Source organism: Phasianus colchicus, chromosome 14 (genome assembly GCF_987193195.1).
Source record: "Phasianus colchicus chromosome 14, bPhaCol1.hap1.1, whole genome shotgun sequence".
NCBI classification, from domain to species: domain Eukaryota; kingdom Metazoa; phylum Chordata; class Aves; order Galliformes; family Phasianidae; genus Phasianus; species Phasianus colchicus.
In genome coordinates this window covers 18794580-18817825 of record NC_143449.1, presented here as the reverse complement: position 1 = coordinate 18817825, position 23246 = coordinate 18794580, and the positions used below count along the sequence as shown (strand labels likewise).

Below are 23246 nucleotides of genomic sequence, written 5' to 3'. Positions count from 1 at the left end.
GCAGGACTCCCTGCTGCCCAGGAGCTGTTATCTCACTCACCAGCCTCAACAATACCCAAAAATACATGCTATAATTCAGCTGTTTTCTTTGCCGTATTCTCACGCCAGGAAGTCTGCTCAATGAATTCAGTTTACAGCATTCAACTGTCCCTCGGGGGATCAAGTTTGAAGTGATGCATCTTTTCCTCCCCCTGTTGCTCAAGCTGGCCTTGCAGCATAACATATTTCCACCATTAACAATATGAGGAAAGCGAGCATCACAGGCAGAAGGGGATGGGGGAAGAAGGGAGAACAGCAGATGCTGCCCTGGAGCCACACACTGCTGTACTGCACTCTGCTTCTGAGCACCAGGAAGTCACACAAACACCAAGTTTTTAGAGAAACATTTATTATAGGGTCGCAGAATTTATGCCAATATAAAGTCCCTTAATAAAACTCTCATCAACTGCAGGATGCTAGCTTCACTACCTTCATAGACAGCTTTCAAAGAAAGAACAACGCGCTGACTGCAGTAGTAATGCTACTTGCTCATAAAAAGTTGATCTAAAAAGTCTGTATAAGCCAGAGTAGTTTAAGTTTACAACTACAGTCACATTCACAAGTGAGCTATTACCAGAACAGATTCTTGAAATAGGAAGTTGTAAGATAAACCAATTCATAACCAAAATACTGACGAGCTTTAAGAGCAAAGCCATCTGAATCTAAACAACTAAATACCAAAACAAAAATAAAGGGTAGAAGAATTAAATGTAAGCTCAGGGAGGGTTCCAAATATACATACGAATTCAATACAGTAATTGCACAAAAAGAAAGAGGGTAGTGTTAGAGGTTTGTGATCACTGAGGTTGGATTTTACATGCTTCACACATGGATGTTAAAAGAAACCTTTAATGATACACATCAGGTTTTTAGCCAGAAGACTGAGTGCAGAACTATTCTACAGAACTACACAAGATGTGCAAACCACAGATTATTAATACAGCAATCATTCTGTGAAAGTTAAGGTGAACAGAACTGGTTCCTGGTTAACATTGTTGTATATATATGGGTTTTTTTCTGCCATTCCCAGGTTACTGCAGATCACACGCATTCAGTGGATAAACTGATATCACCCTTCTAAAAAAAAAACTTACTCAAACTTAAGTTCTACATGAGACAACTAAAAATAGATATACCAAGGATCAAAGAAAGCTGAAATGGTGACTGTCTTTTTGAAATACAAGCAATACACAGAAAATGCATAAGGCTTTTGATTATCACTGCACATTTTAATTTAAGAAGTCGACACCTAAAGCTCAGACTTCTCAATGAAGGTGTGAACTGGTCACCGCCCACCCAGCACCTCTCACTGCTGACAGATCTTTGTTTCAACAACGAAAGAGTTTTCAAAGTGTCTGATTGAATGGCAGTTCTCCACTGAACGTTTCTGCAGACCTGGGGAGGAGAGAAAATGAGAGGCTCAGTACAGCAAGAGATCAGCAACTCTGCAGCAAGTATTTACACACTTCTCTTCTTAAATAATTCTGAACAGCAGTGAGTGACAACCATTCTGTGCTTATTGATTCCACAGCCATGAATTCATGAATTGCCATTTGAGCTGGACACTCCATCACAAAACCTTCCATCTTCAGAACAGTGACAACTCAGAGGGCCACACAAACAGGGAATAAAGCAAACAAAGATACTGCCAATTTTTCCCTAGTATCCAGCAAACATTCCAGTGACAGAAGAGAACATTAAATTGATTCTTTATCATTTCTCTTAGTCCTTCCTAATCACAAAGGAAAGAAAGGCAAAGCAGGATGGAACTACAGGGAGAGAGCTGGAAAACAAATCTGAAAAGGTACAGGAAAAAGGAAAAAGTTAAAAAAAATAAAATAGTTATCAGCATTTCTCCACTCCCACTGCACATCAACAGAAAGTGTAATTCCATAGCACAGCATTCACACAAGAAGAGAGATGGGGATTTCCCACACAGCTGATGATGATCTTATGAGGGGTCTTTTCCTAACGTTATTAAAGATTTTCTCCTTTCTGGGACATGTCAGCAGAACCAATAACAGTTTACTTTTATCAGCTGTGGATCTTTAATAGGAGATAAGAACATGGTAGTCTCGCAACCAAAGCCAAGCTGATTAATTAAAGCATTCCAGTATACAAGAAAAAAGCTTTACAGCTTGTTTAATAAGCACAGAATCATTCAGAGCTGTAATTCTATGAGTATTTTCTCTAAAACTAAACACAGCAGGGTGCTGTTTTATTTTATGAACCCTTAATGAATGGACTGTGAGCTCATCCTTCAATTCATCTCCATCCCAGCTTGTACAAGCATTAGGAAGCTTCCAATGGCTATCTAACCAGACACACACACAAAACAGCAGGATGATCTGTCCAGTCTCCCATGCCTTCAACCACAGCTCTAGAAACTGCCTCAGAACCTATGGACAGTCCAACCTAGCAAACCAATCAAGCTCTACAATAATCTGAGGGCAAACACAGCATCAGCTAAACGAACAGACTTCCTCACAGAGGTTACAGGAGTTCATCCTCTGTGGTCTAATTAAGTGGGACAGTTTTGTACTTGCCAGAAGGTGTGCAAACACCTAGAAGGCAAGAAGTGTTTTCTCCTCATGACCATTATTCATCTGTCTAGATTTTTCTCTTCCCATCAAGGGCAAACAAAGTCAATTACAGGAAAGAAACTGTCCCAAGAAGCATCACTTATTTGCTAAAATCCTTTTGTGGAAGTACTCTACAGAAGTTTTTACTGTGCAGTGAAGCTGTCAGCAGCATGAACTGAAACATAGGAAGGAGATTTTAAGAAAATACTGTAACTGCTCTTCATTGTACTGTCAGCAGACTACAGCCAGAGCAACAGCCAGTTTAGACTTATTCACAAAAGCATGTTTATAACAGCTAAAATACACATGCCTCTCCCTCCCTTAAAGGCAACATGTATTGTTTCATCTGCTTTTGCTACACAGTACCACTGTTTTATGTTTCCACATACAGAGCCTTCCATCTTGTTGTAAAAAGGACGTTTTAAGATCTCGCAAACAGCAGATGTGGTTCCTAACACTACAAGCTGCAACTGGGGAGAGGAAAATCTTGCCCAACAGTTTGGCAGGAAAACTAGAGCAGAGAGTTCTGACAAACCCATCATTTGCATTCTGAAAAGCAGTTACGGACAAAGGATCAGTTTGCTCTGCATTTGGTGAGAGCAGCAGACCTCAAAACGCCTCAAGTGAACACAGAGTCATAGTTCTATACTTCAGACCTCCTTCCAATGTGTCAAAGCACTGCCATGCCAAAATCAGTCCTTTCCACAGGAGGGTAAGGGGTGGCACAAGGAGACATGGGAAAGTAGAAATAGAGCTCGTAAATTCCTAAGAAGTCGTCTTCCCCTTTCAGAGAGGAAGCCTGGGATGTCCAGATCCAGATGTTCAATTTTTTCAGAGCAAATTAACAAAATGATAATGCTGTCATTCTGTGCTCCGGTGACTCAGATTTAGAAAGGAGAGTGGAAGAGCAAGTTACAGCTACAGCTAATCACATCATCTGATGGACCATGTGAATTCTGGGGCCAAACCAACCCATGGCTCCAATCAGAAGAACTGAACAAGTTGCATTTAAATCTGTTTCAGCCATAAGTTTCAACTTCGTAACTGCAATCTTCTATTACTTTGAGTAAAGCTTACAGTAATGCTTGAAAGTAGGAAAAAACACACAGCAGTTTTATCAGTAGTCTCAGCTCAGAAGGCATGAGTAACACCAACAGATTTACAGGTAGAAAAATACTAAATTTCGAGGTATTTACTCTTTCCCTACTCTGATAACAGTTTTAGTTTTACTTTTTACTGAAGGAAACTTACCCATTATTTGGTCTCTGCGCTGAAGTTTGAAGGTCTCTTTTCCAACACAGAGCTGGTAAATGAAGATCCCCAGATCAGATACATTCTCTATCTCCTCTGTAACCACCATTTCTTCACGCACCAGGTAGGTCTGAGGCAAGTAGGAACCAGTCTGAAAAGACAAAGTGCTCTGAGATATACTGTAACACCTGAAGAGGACAAACATCACTACATTTTATCCTTAGCTTGGGAAGGACTTGAAGTCCTAGATTCCAGCTTGCTTTCTTTTTTATATTAAAGATACGCTAGTCTTGAAGAGCTGCATACCAGCAGTGTTAAAAACCAACAAAAGCTGTGTCAAACAGCTGCAGTTACATTCAAATACAGTACAGTTAACTTTAACACTGCTTTCAAGTGTTTTGCACATTTCTCACCTCATACAAAGCAAACACTAATATGATCTGTTCAAGTTTATCTGTGTGCGACAGAAAGGTCACAGAAGTATGGAAACAAGAAAAATGAAGTATTAAGAAGGTTCTCTTATTTGAGGCAATATTACCCAATACAGAAAGAAGCAGCATGACCTATAAAAGCTAAGTCCTCACCAAAAGGTTATAGCTCTATTAAAATAGCTTCCTGCTGCTCACAATCAACTTCTAAATGCAGAGGCAAGGGAACACACTTAAATTTTGTCTTTATTAAGGTGAAAAAAGGATGAAAAATGAATTGAACTAAGCTAGATCACTGGGCACAAGATCGTTCAGTATTGCATTCAATCTGCAAATAACAGCAAGCTCTATCAGCTTGACCTGTAAGTTAAATCCTCCTGGAAGAACACCACTTTCAGTCACTGAAAAGTCAAAATGCTTGCAGTGAGCTCATAACCATAGTGATAGTGAAACAGAAGAACAATTGCTCTTTTCATGACAACTCTTGCAGAGCAAGTGAGCTTTCCAGCAGTCACTTTCAGGTTTAGGCTTTCACCGACACTTGGAACCACACGAAATTCCTTTATAATAGCTAAATTTGACCTTAGTTACGAGTTGCTTTCAGTTTTCATAAAGCTATGTATTAGTAAGAGCATTATGCATGAATCTGCTCAACATAATATACACTGACAGCTGGCCTCAACTTCAGCACAGTGACTGAGCCAGGAGGATTATGCACTTTGATAGCAAGAGGACTGTTCTAGCAAGAGATTTTAGCTCCAGAGCTAACATCCAGCATTCTTAGCAGGAGTGATCATGTCAGGACAGCTAAAAGCCTCCACGTACCGCCAGTTTTGCAAAGAGATCCATCAGATTTCTTGGTGGCATAACTATGGATGTGTTCAGTGGAATCACGTAGCATTTACCCAGTTGCAGGTCAAGATATGCTGTCAAAAGCTATTTTAGGAAAAAAAACAAGTTTTCAGTTCATTTAGCGTGGCTTTTGATTATTAGAACACAAATCTACAGGGTCTAAAAAAGGAATTCCAAACTGCTGAAGACCATGCACAGCAAGCTGAACGCTTTGACACAAATGTCTAGTACAAGAACTTGGCAGTGACTGCTTTTCCAAACAAAGCTGTTACAGTAATGCTTTGCTCACATAGGATTCTTGAACTGCAAGTGTCACTTCCATACACACCATGGGCAACAACAGTCAAAACTGCACATCACTGAGATATATTACTTGAGAAACGATACAGCAGACTCAGTCTGGGTCTGAATTTTTCTAATATAATTGTAACAAAGAAATCAGTCCACTACTGGAGAGTTAAAAGGCAACAGACCCACAGTATTCCAAGGGCCCGATTTCCCACACTGAAGCCCAAACCCAAAGAAGTGTTTGCACTAACAGTAAGCTTCAGCATCTCAGCAACTAAAACCCTGGAGCTACAACTTCCATTTGCTCCAGCTTCCCAGGGAGCACGGATTAGCTATTTCTTGCTGCCTCACATGCACTCACCCTATCAAAGTCATGAACAATCGCAGCCGGATCACTGTCGGAGAACTTTGGAACGGGCACATCAATGATGGCAATGTTGTCATCCTCCCGGATGTCAGCTTCTTCAGCAATAGGAAGGAAATAAGGTTCGACCGCACGATCCCGATTCTCATTCTCAAAGTAACACATTTCACCACGGTACACCTTGTGCTGAAAGGAAGAGCAAGGGTAGGTTTCTCTGTTAGTTTGTTTTACAGTGAATGGTGCTTTAAAATTGCATTTCCAACACTCGTGTTACAATGAAACGCAAATCTGCAAGACCTAGAATTGTTAAAGGATACAGCAGTCTTGAGACAAAAGATTTATATTACAGAGGTAACCATTTATAGTTACAGCTTTTTGTTTATTGATGCTTAAAGAGAACAAACTTTCACATTACCTTCGGCATGAAGTACTTGTAGATGCAGGCTCCACCAACAACAACTCCTGCCAAGATGAATGCTAAACCCAGCAGAGTCAACAGGCATCTTCCAGACGAGTTCTCACCTCCCTGCGTGGCAACTTCAGGATCCTTCAAACAATGAATGATGAGAATTGAGACTGTGTAGCCACTCGCAATTTAAAAGCAAGCAGAAATCAAGTACTTTACTTTGACCAACAACTATTCTCAGCATACATACAGAAGAAACAGAAGTCAAGCATAATACAGTAAGAAAACACCTGCATGAAATGCTGTTATATCATATTGAGATCAGTTTTCAAACAGCGCTGAAGAGAAGATATTGTCTCAGAGTAAGCTTCCTAGACTAATCTGTGTTCAGACACTGAAGCTATTTGAAAGAGGCAATTTGAGTTACAGGAAATTTAACTAGCTGTAACAGAAGATACAGTGCTGCAGCTGCTGAACAGTACAAGGAAAGCAAGATTTGTAGAGCAAGGTCACTTCCAGGTACACTGTGTTTTCAGCCCTGTTCCCAAAGCCTACTTTCTATACTCCTCTGTCCCTATCAGATGAAAGGAGATAGTGTTGCTTTTCCTTACAGTGCTGGACTAACAGGAAAAAAAAAAATTGAGGTGCTATTCTTTTTTCCTATTAGTTGGGAAAGAGACATCCAACATGAGGCTGACACTCAGGTTTCAGAACTTACTCATAATAAGCACAGGTTCACCGTGAAGGAGAACTACTCATTAGCTCTAGCACAGCTTCAAATTATGTCCAACAAAAATAAACTCCTGCAGCACATCCTACCTTGCAGCCCCAAAATAATCCTCCTTCCACAGAACCACGGAAGCTGTTTGTTTCTTTTTAATCCAGCAGCCTACAGCTCTCTAGTTCAGCGCCTTGTTTTTTCCTGGTGTGCTCTGACAGAGCAGGACTGCAGCCAAGGGAAAGGCTGATCACCATTACATAACACAGTGATCCCATTGTGATACCTCGTGCTGATATCAGAACATTCATTTTTACATGCTATTCTCTAGGCCCTTCCAGGCTTACAAGCAAGAAACCCACACTGAGCCCTTTGGAGAAGAAGAAAAGCACCCTCAAATACTAAACAACCAAAGAAGGCACTCACCTGGAAAACACCCTGTCCTTAGGTCCTTAAAACACCCACAAACACTGATAATGTTTGGTCAGGAACGTCCCTGCGATGATTCATGACTATAGGATTTAACTCCCACGTTATCAGGACTTGCTCTTTCACTTCTACATGCAGAAAAAGGATTTCACGTGGGGTGCAAGAAGTCTTTTCTTCCTGCTATTTCTCCATTCAGTGCCTACATTTAGCACAGCAGCCTCCACAGCCCTTCTTAATCCCAGCCCCCTTGTTTGCATTCCTGCACAGCACATTTCAGTGATCTGTGATCAGAACAAGCCACAATACCACTACCAAAGCTGCACACACTCCTGTGCCCAGCAAGATATGTCAGCACAGAAACCAAACACACCAACTACACAACCAGGGAAACAAACACCAATCTGTTTAGTGAAAATCAGCATTCCTACATTCCACTCTCCCATCCTCCAAGCAGAAAATCATTAGTTCAGCAAGATTAAGCTGCTCCAATCAGCTGGTTAAACACTTGCCAAAAACATGGAAGAGAAAAAACCCAACAGCTTGGTTTCAAGTCAGAACGATGCCACCCGTATACACCATTATGCAGAATGCATCTTTCAGAGCTAGCACTGCTTTAGGATCACCTGCTTTTCTGTTCTCCTCCTGTTCTGCCATCTTCTCCCACACCTTTCAGCCCCTCAATTACTCATCAAGCCTTTCATTAGCTGAACACAGCAGTTTGCAGCAGGTTTTGGCACTACAGACAGCCCAGCACTTGCATAATGTCAGTATGTCAGTAGCTACACTCGCACTACATTTGTCTCAAACAAAGCCAAGCTATTTATCACGTTAAGACACAACGTAGGAAGCCTGACTCTCAGAAGGCTGACAGAGCTGATAAGGGAACACAATACCAAGAGTTTGCTCCAGTGGGTTACGCGGCCTCTGCTCTAAAACAACAGGAGCATAAAAACGCAATTCGAAGCCGCGCAGTAGCAGGCAAAGAAAGCCGGGAGCAACAGAGGAAAGCAATCACTCGCGTTCACATCTGCAGCAAGGTCAAACCACGAGGCTGACAGCCACCTCCACGGGACCAGCTCTGCAGGGCCAGCACTCCGCGAGCTCCGTGCAGGTATCCTGGTGGCTTTTTAGAGGCGAAATCTATTTGCTCCGCACAAACGTCCCACCACGACAAAAGCAGCGGCGCCCCGGCAGCTCAGAGCAGCGCCGCGAGCTCAGCGACCGCAGCGCGGAGCTCAAGACAAAAAGGCAAAGCGCAGCACAGGCTGACACCGAGCGCAGCCCAGGTCCGACACAGCGGCGCAAACGGCTTCCGAGCCGGGCAGGGCGGCTCCGCGAGGGCAGGAGCGGGCGTGCGGCAGCGCCAGGCCGAGCGCCGTTCGAACAGAGCCCGAGCTGCCGGGTAGCGGGGCCGGCTTCGCCCCGCAGGACCGACGGACGTTCTCGCGCACTCCGTCCTCTCCACCTCGCCGTTACCCCGCGCTCCTAACAGCCGGCCGGGCTCCGCCCGCACAGCCGAGCCCCCCGTGCGGCTCGCAGCCGCCACATCCCGCCCGTGCCGCCCCGTGCCGCTCCGTGCCCGCGGTGCGGCGGATCCGCGCAGCCCGGCCCCCCCCCGGCCCTCCGCCGCGAGAAGATGGCGGCGCTCCGGCCTCCGCCTCCCCCCTCACCGCCTCCTTCCCCTCGCCCCCCGGTCCCCGCCGCTCCCCGGCTCCCCGAAGCACCTTGTCGGCCACCAGAGCCTCGCTCGCCTCTTTCTTGGGTTCGCCCTTCTGGGCGAAGGGGGAGCTGAAGGCGATTTTCACCATGGCGCCGACGCCGATCAACGCCGCTCCGCTTCGCAGCCTCCGGCCGAAGGGGGCGGGGCCAGTCACTGAGCCACGCCCACAGCGGGGCTCCGCCCACCGCCGGGGTTACAGCGCCCCCTGCCGGGCGGGCGCCGTCACAATGCGGGCGTTACGGCGGGCGGCGTCCTGCCCGTGCGGGGCGGGAGGCGGGGGGGGGGAGGGGAAGCGAGCCGCGTGCTCGCGGTGTTGCGAAGCGCAGCAGCGTCGTGCGGGCGCCATGAGCCCGTGAAGGGGGCTGAATCTGCCACGTGTGCCAACACAGGTCCTCCAAGCGCTGGGGTGCTGCGATCGGCTGCTCTTGTGATCCCCCTCCTCTTGCGATCCCCTGTGCTGAGCCCGGCAGAGGCTTTTTTAAGCCGTTCCTGAAGGTGACAGTTCATAAGGTGACATTAAACATGGACGCCTCTCATTTCAGTGGCGGTGACGCTGCAGGCAGCCCAGGCAGCCCATGAGTTGTGACATCGGGTAGCATCTCTTGCTGAAGCATGGGGTCAGTGGGTGATGTCACTTGAACCACCTTTCTGAGCAACCCTGCCGTAGCACTGGAACTAATCTTCAACACGTAGGAGTTTTTGGATTATTGCTATGTGGTTTTTTTTTTAAGCATGCAAACATTATGAAATGCATCTGCATTTATTCTGCCTCCTCCTCGTGCATGCCAGGAGAGTGGTTCCTTACCTTTTGGGAGCAATGTGGTATTTGGTTCGTCACAGTTTGTATTCTCAGACTTTGAAACAGGAGGCACTGCGTGCAATCTCCAGCCACGTACATTGCTCCAGTTCAAACAAAGCTGTGAGCAAGAGGGCTGCAGTCTGGCAAGATGGAAGCACGCGCCTTACGTTTCAGTGCTCGCTCACAGCTGAATGCTGAGCACATGTTCAAGGATTCTGTCAGACCCGAATCCGTGTACACAGCCAAACGCTGAAGTGCATGTTCAGTCAATGTGGTCTTGCAGCTCTTCCTGCACATCACACACGTTCACATGGATGGTGATTGCCCCTTATGAAAAATACATAGGGAGCATTGCACTGTTGAGATCCAGCCTGGATCCGCATGAGCACACACAGAGAAACAGTAATTAATACGAGTCATTGATAATGGTTTTAAATATACACGACATCTTTCAATTGAAATTCATTTCATGAAATTCAGAGTAGCATAATTACTGAAAGAAGGGCAACAAAAAGTAAACAACAAGTGTTCATGGAAGACTTAAAAATGAAAGAGAAAGTACAGGCGTGGCAACGTTTGCAAAAGGAGACCTTCCTTAATTTTGACCACTTATGGTTATGCAGATGCCTAAAGTCCTATTTTTGAACTCCAGTCCTTTTCATCCCTCTTTATAAATCTTCCTCATCTCCTCAGCCCATTTTCCTTCTCTCTCTAACTCTGATAATCACCGACTTCATTACTTCTCAAAGCTGTTCTTTCTTCCTCCAGTCCCTCCATGTGCACCTCACTCATGCTTGTAAGGCTGTTGATCAGGAACAGCATTTCAGGCTGTGAAACTGTCGTGCTGACAGCTGCCAACACAAACCTTTGCAGGAGAAAAGTGTTCCCCGTGGGTTGTGGTGAATTTGGGCCTTTGACTGAGGGTGATTCTGGACAGCACTGACTGTGTTTGCTCCACTGTTTCCCACGCTGCGTGCAGTGCTTTTCTTTACGGCGTAGTTGCAGCAATATTAGATTAATATCTGTGGCACAACCAGCAAGCATTACTCACTTCTACTGATTGCCTCATTGCCAAGGACCGTAACGAGAATATTAGTTACATGCAAAGTAACCCATCTGCATTCAAGAGAAAATCACGAGTCCATTTTCTCCTTGGTGACAAACTGCGAGGAGCACAAAAGCGAGCCTGAAGGAGATGGAGAGGTGACCCCAACCCAGCATCACCACCAGCCTGTCCCCCAGCAGCTGTGCTCAGGCTGTGCTGAGGACCCAGCTGCCCACACAGCAGTTGCCTCACCGTGCAGAACTCCACCAGAAATTCCAGTCTTCCATAAAATGTGCAGTGCAAGCAGCACGCCCAGGGCACCCAGCGACTGCAGGACCGCCTTCACCTCTGGGGTGGCTGCAGTGAAGCAAGCAGAATTCCACCGGAGAGATACGAGGGAGACAGGTCTGAAAGAGCATTGCTTATCTCTGTTAGTGGAGGAAAACCAATAAACACTCAGAGCTCATGCTATCTCCCACTGAGCTGACCGGCAACGTCCAGCTTCTCTTATCGGTGGCAGCAAAACAACGACGTGTTGGAGGGTGTTACTGTGAGCTTAATTTCACACAGTGCACAGCACAGGAGCTCCTTGCTTTGCTGTGTTGTCTGATGCTGCACTGAATGCTGCCTGTGCTTCCCTACAAATGCTGTTAAGCTGCAGCTGTGTGATGATCTTCCCAGATCAGCAGTGCTGTGTTGGCAGAGGTCCCCACTGTACTGTCAAACCATGCATCAGCTGCTGCAGCTCGTTGGACACGTTGTGTGCTGTTTTGTTTTGCAATGTGTTGATATGGCTGCGTGCACAGTCTGGCATGATGGAAATAGAGTCAGGATCCCCCTAAATCATGCAGATGGTTGTTGTGGAGGCGTATGATCAGCTTAACATTCATTAAGGCTCACGGTGAGGAGGCAGTTCTGAAAGAAGCCGAGGAAACAAAAGCTCTCCTCTGCTCTGATTGTTTACATCCATGCTGTTTGCAGTTTGCATATCGAACAGCTGTGTCTGTTAATATGGCATTAATAAGGGATGTATAGATAGACAGCATTCCAGCTGGAGGCTCTTCCTCTTTGCAAGGTGATGCAATCAGGTGCTCTGGCTGTGGAGCACTGTGCCAGGAGACTGTGGGAGACTGTGGGAGAATATAGGAGACTGTCGGAGACTATAGAGACTATGGGAGGTTTTGGAGCTGGCGTGAAAAATCCCAGGTGCATCTTCAGGGGCTCTGGCAGAGTTTCATTCATTATCACAGAATCAGAATCACAGAATTGTAGGGGTTGGAAGGGACCTCCAGAGATCATCGAGTCCAACCCCCAAATTATGCAGAGGTATATCGAATTTGGAACTGATTGTGCATAGTGTGAAAGCTGTGCTACAGTGGTAGAGACACTTTGCCTACACTTTGTCACTTCTGCATTCTTTTAACTAATGAAACAATATGATTTTTCAGCACTTATGGAAAATGAAGCTGCCCTCACCATCATCAGCTCCTCTGGGTGTTTTTTTAGAGTACAGGTGTCCTTTTTCATCTGCCTGAAGCTTGCACTGTCAAAAATAGCAGTACCACAGAACACCTGTCCCAACAGCAGCAGCTCGGAGTACAAATATTATCAGTTAAAGAGATTTGCTGCTTTTTTTTCCTGCAGATTGGAGGAGAAGTTGTGCAACGGGCCGGAGATTTTCTGTTAAGGAGCAGAGCAGGTGACAGCGGTATCCTGTTATGGCCTTTATCTCTGAGCAAGGGGACTCACAGCCCTGAGAGGCAAAGCCTCATCAAGGCTGTGGTGTCTGCTCCGGGTGAAGACGAAAGCAGCTCAGTAAGATGGAGGCTGCAAAGCTCAGCTTGAGTTTCCTCGTTACAGTGCAGAGAGGAAGAAGCACAAAGATAGGAAGGTCGCACCACACTCAGACAAAAATGCCTACTTACACGTGCTAAGTTTGATGCTTATAGCAAATATCACGGTGTCCAAACAGATCCCAATAAAATTATTCTTGTTTTTATTATTATGAATTCAGAAAAGGTGGCTTTTCATGTTGACAGAAGGGAAATCTACTGCCTGCATCATTTTTGCAAACTGTTTTACTGCAGATGTTTTCTGTACATCCGATACCACATCACGGCACAGGAACTCACTTGCGGTACTTTATTTTCCTCTTCCAAGCAATCTCTTCAAAGAATTTGTTTTCATGCTGAGGAGACACCTGGTGATGTTAGAAGGCTTTGATGGGACCCCCTGCAATGCTATTTTTGAACGTGTTGGATCTCCAGCAGACAGCAGAGTAAACAGCACTCAGATTTTAAAGGAGTGGAATTGAGAAATGCTTTAAAACTGTGTACTTTTCCCTATTGCACTTTTGTGTGAAACTCCCCAGTTCTGAAAGCAGTTCAAGACGTATTGAAATCTTACACACTAATGCTAAGGGCATGTGTACTGGCCTGAATTTAAGATCATAGAAATATGGAAACGTTTGCTGGAGAGGAATTCTGCTGGGCGTTTAGTCCAACCTCCCACCCAATGAAGGACTTCCACTAGCGTTCAATTGGATTTTGTGCTGCTGAATCTTGAAAATCCCTAAGGATGGAAAGTCTCCAACTGTTCCTCAGTGACCTGTTCCAGTCCTACAGCACCTTACCATAGGATCATCGAATTGCTCAGGTTGGAAAAGACCTTTGAGATCATCCAGTCCAACCTCAACCTAACCATGCTACTCAACCCACCACTAAACCTTCCTACTGATCCTTATATTCCTAACGTTCAGTTGGGTCTCCCAAGCCACAGTTAGTGTTTGTTGCACACATTTCTGCCTCCTGGCCCCACATATGGTGTCTCAGTGTCCTTGGCCTGCATGAAGCCCAGCAGTGAAGCTGAATGAAAGGCCTCGCTGAAAGCTGTAATGGTTTCCCTCATTCTACTGCAGGCCAATGTGTGGTTTTCTCTATTTGAGACAATAGCACGCTATTGGCTCATGGTCAGCCTGGAATTTGCTGTAATCCCCAGGTGATTAAGTAAAATATTCTGAGATACTGGTTCATATGCTTAGTAATGCAAAGCAGTGACAGCAACACCACAAATAAACCCAAACCAACCAACAAACCCAAGCTTACAAACCAACAAAGCCGCAGCTCGCTACGGTTTGATTGGAACATTCACACCCCAAGCAGTGCTGGGATGTGAGCTCAGCCAGAGCCCTGGGAGTGCTGGGAACAGCTTTGGGACACAGGGGAATCGTGGCTCTGCCCCGTGACGCCGTGGCCTTTTCCTTCATAACCTCAGGTCGCGTGGCTGCAGCGATGTGGAGGAGGTCACGTTCCCCATGCCCTGCTTCTAACTCCATCGTACAGCTGAGGATGGAGAGTTTCCAGGAATTTGACCATCCTGTTCAATCAAACACAACTCTGTTCTTCTGGAATTGAACAGCTCCTTAGAATTTTAGTAGCCCTTTACAGTGAGGATCGTTTCAGGGCTTGGTGTTGCATTTCCTGGGGATGACAATGCAGTTGCCCTACAGGAAGAACTGCGCAGAGCCAGCAGTGTGTTTACTTCCTCTTCTTCAAGGCTTGCACCACAGAGAAATACAGTTCCTGGCAGTTATGTTGCAATGCTTTATTCTTTAGTAATGCTCACATAAACTAAGATCCAAACCGTTTCCCTGCTTCATGCAACAATAATGAAATTCACGGTGCTGGGTGTTCACATGGGACCACTTAAGGGCTCTTCGTGGTCTCTTGGGGTTTTTAGTATTTTCCAAAGCCTGTGCTACTCTTGCTTCCCCACGATGGGTGTCCACCTGCCTGCCACGCTCAGCAGGAAAATTACTTCAGTCTCAGCACTACTTGGGTTGTCTGGAGACCAATGACCTTATTTCTAGGTTATTTTCTCCTACTTCTTCCCAAGTGAATATTCCCCCTTTGTGAAGGATATGATCCCCCCTGCTGCATCCTGCTTACTCCATCTCATTTGACAGAGGCCTGGAGATGGTGCTGTATTTAATCCAAATTTAACCCTGCTTCATGTGTGCACTGCCACCTTCCTGAAATTCAACTGCTTTCAACAGGTGGAGATGGATGGTGATTCCCAGTACAAAAAGTTGACACAAAATTAATGAGAGCATTAGAAATTCTCCCGCTTGCATTCTGTATAACCTGTGGGGATAATAACTACACACCATGTAACGAACAGAAGTCTCTTTGGAAGTGCTTTCTGAAGAAAGTTATTTGGATGAGCTTCTTTTTCACCTTGATTAGCAGAACTGTGCCTGGTTCATTTCAAGATTTGTTGGGAATTGTTATTAACTGAGGGCAGTATCTGTTCAATTACTGCACCAGAAGGGTAAGGAGCAGCCTCACTGCTGGTTTCCATCCTGCAGACAGTGCAAGTAGACATTCCACTGGAGATATCACACAGATCATTGCTTTCATAACCATGTTGCTCACCACGTTTTAATCACTGAGATCGGCAAGAAAGGAGGGGCTGGAAAGTGCTGTGCAGGGCAGAGAGCTGGGCAGGAAAGAACAAGGGGCAGGAGTGGGAAAGAGGTGCTGAGCAGCACTGAGGAAGGAGGAATTGGGAAGGAAATGCTTGCCAAAATGCAAAATTCAGTGCTGCTTGAGAACATTCGACCATTTACATAAACACACTGATCCTCTACGGAGCATTGCAGCTATCGGGCAGCAAGGGGCTGAGGGTGGTTTTGGAGCTCTGCTTATGTGAGGAAGTACAGAGCCCATCACTGTCACCTTGAGCCCATGACTTACAGAGGAAGCATCATTTGCTGACCAAAAAAAAAAAAAAAAAGAAAAAGAAAAACAGATGAAGGGAAACAAATGAATTCCAACACCTGAAGACGAAAGTTTGGCACCAGCACCAGAGGACCTGCAGTGAACTCAGCAGCAGTACAGGCGTGTGTGTCTGTTCATGTGCTACAAATGCATTACGGACTCGTGGCCCCAGAAAATAGAGAGAGAGCAGAAAGGAGCTGGTGCAGCAAGGCAAGGCACTCAGAAGGGTTTTAAGCCTGGAAAACAAGGGCTTCCCAGGGCACGGCTGCCCACACAGGGCAGAGGCAGCAGAGCAGTGGCCAGGTGAGTTCACTGCCTTCTCCTCATTCAGCTGAACATTTTCCTTGCCACCATGTGCCTAAAGAGGCACGCTGAGAGCCCAGCAGGCCTTACCAGCCCCTGCTTTCTGGCAAATGCTGAACTGCATTCTGACTTTGGGCTTCCAACCCATCCTGGCCCCAGTCCCAGCAGGAGGTGGTTCCCCCCAGCAGCACAGCGCTCTGCTGTCAGCTTTCAGACACCTCTGCAGAGCCCAAGAGCCGTCAGAGGAGCACCAGAGCCACGTTGCTTTTCCCAGCTTCTTCACAATAGCTTCAAACAGAAGACAAAAAATGAACACGGAAATGCACCGTGCAAAACGAAACATTCAGTCCCTCGGGGCTTTAAGGCAGTGAAATCAAAGGGAAATGAGATCTCGGGGTGTTCAGGGACGTGGCTGTGGGCAGAGGGCAGGAAGGAGCTTGGCAGATGGGTGCACAGCGGGCAGGGCAGGAGCAGCTCTGTCGGTGCCAAACAGCAAAGCCCAGGGACATCTTTCCAGCCATCCTTTTCCATTGCCCTTCAGAAAGAACGGTAAGATTTCAGAAGTAGAATTGAGCCAGAAGGTGAACAAGAGAGAAGGGCAGCACGCTGCCATCCAGGTGTCCCTTTCAGCCCCCACTCGTGCTCCAGCTTTTGCACAAGACGCTCTTTCTGCAGCCACGTTGACCCTGCAGTGTGGCATTGAGCAATGAATCAAGCAAGGACAAGGGGAAATGTTTTTAAGTTGAAGGAGGGAAGATTGAGGTTGGATGTCAGGGGGAAGTTCTTGACAGAGAGAGTGGTGAGGTGCTGGAACAGCTGCCCAGAGAGGCTGTGGATGCCCCGTCCATCCCTGGAGGTGTTCAAGGCCAGGCTGGATGGGGCCCTGGGCAGCCTGGGCTGGTGTGAAATGCTGAGGTTGGTGGCTCTCCATGTGGTGGGGGGTTGGAGGTTTGTGATCCTTGAGGTCCCTTCCAACCCGGGCCATTCTGTGATTCTGTGAGCAATACTTCTCCAGGGAAAAGAGCTGCAGCATTCACTGTCCTCTGCAGAGCTGGGCAGGAGCAACACCTATTTTGGCAGCCTTTGCAGTCTCCTCGTATCAGATAAACGAGAGATGATGAAAAATACGGTTCATTAAAAAAAAAAAAAAAAAAGAAAAAAAAGAAAAAACCCACAGATAGTAATCTGAGAAAATTAAACACGTGCAATCTCTAAATGCGGCTTAATTGCCTTAAATGACGACCAACCCGAAGGCAAAGAGCTCAATCTGAAGGCTCCATCTCGCGGCAAAGAGCAGCAAGTTCACTTCTGGTGAAGAAATACCGGCGGGGTGCCAACGGGAGTTGCTCCCACTCGTGCAGGAATTCGCCACCCAGCACTCATTGCTCTGCCTACCACCCCAATGAGCTCCCCGCTCCCAAACTGCATCACAGCCCCTTGAAATCCTTCCCCAGCGCTGCCTTCATCTTTCTGCTGGGCAGCCCAGAGGAAGAGCAGCAGCTGCCGCCTTATCGGCCTTCTTGCCAGCACCTCGCTGCCGTGCGTCATCTTTCTTCTTCTCCTTCTTTGTTTTCCTTGGCTATGATTGCATGGTTCAAATGTAAAGTAAGGCTTGCGCCATGCCCGGTCATCCCCTCCTTCCTCCCATCCCCAGCAGGAAGAGGAGCACAGAGCCATCAGCTGCCTTAAGGACGCATAGAGAATGCTGCCACTTGGGTAATCACACTGCTCTAGATGTATTCATCACTCTGCTCCGTGCCTTTCTATGTGTTTCCCTGCCCTGGCTACAGTGCCAAGTGGCAAACGAATGCACTGTGATGTAACATTAGATTTAAAGCAGTGTTTTCCTGTTGCTGTTCCCCATGAATTGGTCCTTAATGTCCTTCATAAGAAATATTTACTTTGAGGACTTTGGTCCTGAGCACGCCAAGTGATCAAAACCAGACAGCTCAGTTTTTCCTGGAGAAAAAGAAAGGGGGAACAAAAAAAAAATCTCACTTTCCAAATTAACAGAAATCAGCTTGAAGATCAGCTTGTCCCAATAAATGAACACGATGTTCTTTCTCGGTCACGGGCCTTTCTTGTGGGAGCTGCAGAGAAAACACTTTTCAGCTAATCTTGTGGCATGGCAGCATTTCTCCTTCTCCGAATTTCCTCCCTGCAGACACACCAGGCAGAGCTCACGCTGCTCTCCGTGCAGCTGCCCTTCAGACAGGTGACCTCGCTGATCCTAGAGCTCTGCCCTGCTGGTTCCCTGCCTGCTGCTCCCTGTGTGAAGCTTTCTGCTATTCCTCGATGCTGCACGAAGCCTTCTGAGGGATCCTCGTGCTGTCTGAAATACGGTTTGCCGTTTCATTCTATGAGGTTTTGTCCATAAAGCAGCAGGGTGTAATTATACCCTGCGACCATCCCGACTTGAAAGCGCCGTGCTCCCTCCCTTGTTCTCCACGAGCTGTAACTCAATGCAAAGCCCTCTGTCGGTTCCCATTTTCCAGTTCTTTCATTCAGTCCTGCTGAGTAATTAAAAATGGCTCATAAATAAACACCGGGGATGATTTCCGAAATGTTCCGTATTTACTTGCAGGGCTGGTTCTTCTGTCATTGGCCCACTTAAGTGATTTTGAAGGCTTGTATACGGGCTCCTTTTACAGCGTATTTGAAGTTTGTAATCCTGCTTAAATACACAAAAATAGGAAGGATTAACAAACTGCCACACTGAGGCCAAAAGAAGACAGAACTAAAAGCAATCAAGGAGCGGCCTATCGGATACATGAAATAAATTGAGGGAAAAGTGGAAAACTGTCAACAAAAATAATACGTTATGGATCCTCAAGCCTTTGTGTTTATGCTAGAGGAAGCCTAAAATAATCTGTGGTTTCTGGTGCTTGATTTAGTTTTCCACAAGCCTAATTAACACCAGATTAAGCTTGCTGCCACAACAGTTTATTACTGAGATTGACAAATACTGGCTGTTTATTTGTTTTCTACAAGAAATGACTGCAGGCAATAACAGTATGACACAGCTAATAAGCTTGAAAACAATGTTGTAATATTCATTTCTGTAAACTTCATCTTTAGGAAAAACCCCGTGACTTTCCATATGTTCTGCATCCTTCTGTTCTGTTTCCTTTTGAAGGAAAAAGTCCCATTGATTGGAAGTCCCTGTGACTGGATGGCCCATTGGCTGGAAGGCCGTTGATGGGATGTCCCACTGATTTAGGATACATCCCTGGATGTGCCCAAGGCCAGGCTGGGGGGACCCTGGGCAACCTGATCTGTTAGGGTACAACCAGCCCACAGCAGGGCTTTGGGAGGGCTTTGGGATCCCTTCCAACCCAACCATTCTATGATTCTGGGATTCTGTGATGCTGTGAAATGAATACATCAATGAATAAAACCAGGGCAGGGCACAGGGGGGTGAGCAGGTCAGATGGACACTCACTTCACAGCAGATCAAGGCCAGCCCCGCTGCTGGGATTTCCCTCTGCAGTCCTCACCTCTCCCCAAAGCCAAGGCTGAAAGGCACAGCAGAGCCCCAGCTATTTCTGGAAAGCATGAAGGGATCAGCCAGTGCCAATGCCTGGTGAGAAGGAGCAAATGTCAGGATTTAGTGGCTTTCTGCTGTTTGCATTTACATCACTGCTGGAAGCAGCTCACTGGGGTATGACACGGGCTGTGAGGACACCCACAGTGGGACACAGCTCACATCTGTCTCTCCAGCCATGCAGTTCAGAGGTGACACCTCTGTGCACTCTACCCAGAGCTACAGCCCCATCCCAGGTGTGCCTGGGAGCAGCTATTGCCATGCAGCAGTTCATCACACCCCACACTGTTGTTAATTTTGCTGAGCAGAGTGGACAGGCTCCAGGCCGTGGAGCCATTTGGATTTAATAATTCACTTCCATTCCTTCTTAGCCCAGATTTCTCAACCAACTGTGCGAGGATTTATCATTTGTGAGCTGTAAGTGAGTTACTGCAGGGTAACCCAACCCCGAGGAGGGGGTGATATCCTGCATATGGCTGCAAAGCAGGGACTGGGGCTGCAGGATGGGGAGAGCCCAGTACCCTCCATGGGACGTGATTTCCTTCAGCAAGGAGAGGGAAAAGTGAAGGATGGACACATGGCTCAACACCTGAGAGCAGTGGGACGAAGGTCTGCTGGCTGGCATTGCTCCTTCTGGCTCTGACTGAGCCCAGAAAATAGGTCCCAGCCAAAAGTGCCATTTTCTAGTTGAAAAATTGTATTTTTATCGTGGGGAGCAATCCTGGGCTCAGGATTCAAACCATAGGGTTTGAATCTTCTTTTTCCTTCTCCCTCTGTATTTTGCGTTCAACATCTGATGTTCCTCATATGCAGCCAGCCTCAGAAATGGTGTAGCAGAGAAATCCAGCAGTTGATTAAACTCTTTGCCTCATCACTGTGGATGTTACCTTGGCTTGCTTGGCTCTTCCTTTGTTCAAATAGAAGAGCAGCCTTGACTCAGGTGCAGCATCGTGTTGGTGTGGCACACAGGGACACAGCACTGGTGGGATGGGTGGATGGTTGGACTTGGTGAGCTTCCTAAAGCTCCCGAGCTGTTGGCAGGCCTCACAGGGACTGATCCTGATTTTGCAAGTAGCAATGAGACCCAAGAAGTGCAGAGCACAGAACAGAGTCACCCCTCTATCAGCCCATAAGGCAGCACCCATGCACCCACCACGGAGCATCTCCTTGATTCAGAACTGACCAGCACCAAAGTTCAGCCCTTTTGCTCTCTCCCTCATTGCACACTGGGTGTTTTGCATTAAGGGAAAGGCAAGAAGTGCTGCAGCAGCTTGCAGCTTATTGCAAGGCTTGGCTGGCCCTGCAGCAGCCGTGAAAATCCTCCTTCCTTCTCGCAGCCTCTATCCACTTGTTCCCCATCAGCCATTGTACCGAGTGATCTGCGTGCTTTCAGCTTTCTGCTTTAATTGCCATGGAAATCTGATAATTTCATTCTACAGCAGAGCTGAGGAAAACTCAGGAAGAGCTCCGATTACTGAAAACTGGAAAAAATTAATCTTGATTAAAGCACTTCCCCCCTGAAAATAAGGACCTCCTGAACCCCGCAGAGCTGATTGCTCAGGAGCTGCTCTTCAGGCAGTGTCTGTCTGTACTCGTGCTGTATTTGTCCTGCAGCAGTGTGCAGGGTGCAACCACTGCAAGGCAGAAAGGAGAAAACCCCCAAAGGTGGAACCGAGTGGGATGTCAGCAAGAACTTCCAAGGCAAAGAGCCAAAATATTCATATTACCTTCCCAAGCCACAAAGGTTGCACAAATGCCCATCAGCTGTCAGTGCCCATAGAATTTCTCCAGAAAAAAAAAAATAGGGTTTGAGCATCAAAGGTGTTTTGCCAGCTCAAAACATTATTTTTTATACTATTTTTATTATTTTTCTTTAACTTTCCATCCCCCCCACACAACAAGGCTCTCCCATGCTGCAGGGCCCCAGCAGCCCATCCCATGCAGCCCCATTCCCAGAGCAGGGCTTTGCCCTCACCTCCCCCCCCCATCCCCACTCACTCAGCCCCACAGATGCTTGCAATTATCCGCAGATGCAGAATGCGAATGCAGATTTGGTGGTTACAATTTGTACCCCCCAAAATTGTCCTTTTGAAGAGTTGTCTCCGAATTTCTCCAGGCTTTCAACACTGTATTTATTCAGCAATTGACTCCAGCAGAAGAGAGCGAACGTTAGCCTTGCACTGAATCCCCTTCAGCAAGGGAGATCTGTGGCACAGTTATGCAGAAATGGGCCGGATTTGCTCGGAGGAAGGCACATGCAGGGCAGGAGCAGCCTGGTTTTCCTTCAAACCTGTGATATTTGCTTTTTATTTCATTTTGCTTGATAGCAGCTTCCAGCTCCTGCTTGACATGGATGAAACCCCAGCAGGCACTGACACAGAGCTCAGCAATGCAGCCCTGCCAGCACTGCTCACAGTGCATCAAATCCTCACTACAGAAAATCACTGCAAAAGGGGAGGCTTAGGGCAAGGAGACGTGTGCAGGGTGGGAAACACTACGAGCTCCTAGCAGCCAGCCATACCAGCTATGCTCAAGCAACTGAATGCTGTCCTGTTTGCAATTTGACACGGTTGCAATTAAATAGATGTCAAAGAGACAATAAAGCCCAGCGCTGCCATCCTGATAGGGGCTTTGGGTACTTGAAGCTCACTGTTAAATGAAGAGATGGAACTAGAAGGCAGCAGATTGATTACCACAGGGCTGAGATGTGCATACTGTCAGATTTTGCAGTTTCCTTACCCCAGGGGAAGCTCAGCAGCACAACTCCACATTTCCCTTGTGCAACACTTTGCTGTGTAACACCCAAGTGGGTCCATGGATGCATATTCGTGCCCATGCCTGCACTGATGAGGTCCACGTTAAAAAAAGACACCAAAATGCAATAGCTGCCAAATCACCTCCTGCAGCATCAGGTCTTCGTGTATGAAGTACGTGGGCCTAAGGGTGGGGTTTTTAGCATCCTGGGGAGCAAGGAGGGGCTATGGGGGGAGGAGATCTGTCTGCATGGGAAAGCTGAGAACAACTGCCCTCCTGAGCAGGATCCCGAGGCTCTCTCTGGGCACCTCCTCCAACGTTTTCCCCTAGATATCAGAATCGTGGAATCATTAAAGCTGGAAAAGACCTCTCAGGTTATCACACCCAACCACTGACCCCATCACAGAAGATCCCACGAGGCACAAACCCATGGCCAAGTCCATCCCCTTTCCCATCCATCACACCACTCACAGCCCATGCACGGTCCCCAAGGGTGGCTCGAGGTGACCCTCCCACGGGCAGCCCCTCCTCTCCCCTCAGATCCCCCATCCTGGAAGCTCCATCAGTCCCACATCTCTACAGAACACCCCCGAGGGGCCGCAGCCACTTCCCCTGGACCTCATTATTCCATTGACAGCAGTCAATATCTCCCCACATAGGAATGTATTTACTTACAGGCACATAAGTAATTCATTTATGAAATTGAATTATCTGACTAGGGAGATTGTGTGTTTTGATTGTGTAGCTGTACTTCTGAAACCGACTTAGGACTGATAAAAGCCAGATGGAAAGCGGAAACCGTCCATTTCATGACTCTTTAAACGTTTAAGTTGGTTAACCCTTGTACTGCACGAGTTTTGATGTTGGGCCAGAGTGTGGAAGCAATTTGTTGGTGAGTTCTCAGGATGCAAAGGGGCTGCGAGCGCTCAGTGGGTTGGGTGCCAAA

General features: G+C 46.9%; 1 protein-coding gene across 1 annotated transcript; it reads right to left on the bottom strand.

Moving 5' to 3' along the window:
• Positions 1-870: 870 nt before the first annotated feature.
• On the bottom strand, positions 871-9239 carry ITM2A (integral membrane protein 2A). The gene is made up of 6 exons (XM_031594024.2): positions 9082-9239; positions 6220-6351; positions 5802-5990; positions 5126-5236; positions 3873-4023; positions 871-1434 (listed from the first exon to the last, which is right to left on the bottom strand). Exons 1-6 carry the CDS (start codon positions 9163-9165, stop codon positions 1346-1348), a joined length of 756 nt encoding a protein of 251 aa, XP_031449884.1. The 5' UTR covers positions 9166-9239; the 3' UTR covers positions 871-1345.
• Between the last annotated feature and the right edge of the window lie 14007 nt (positions 9240-23246).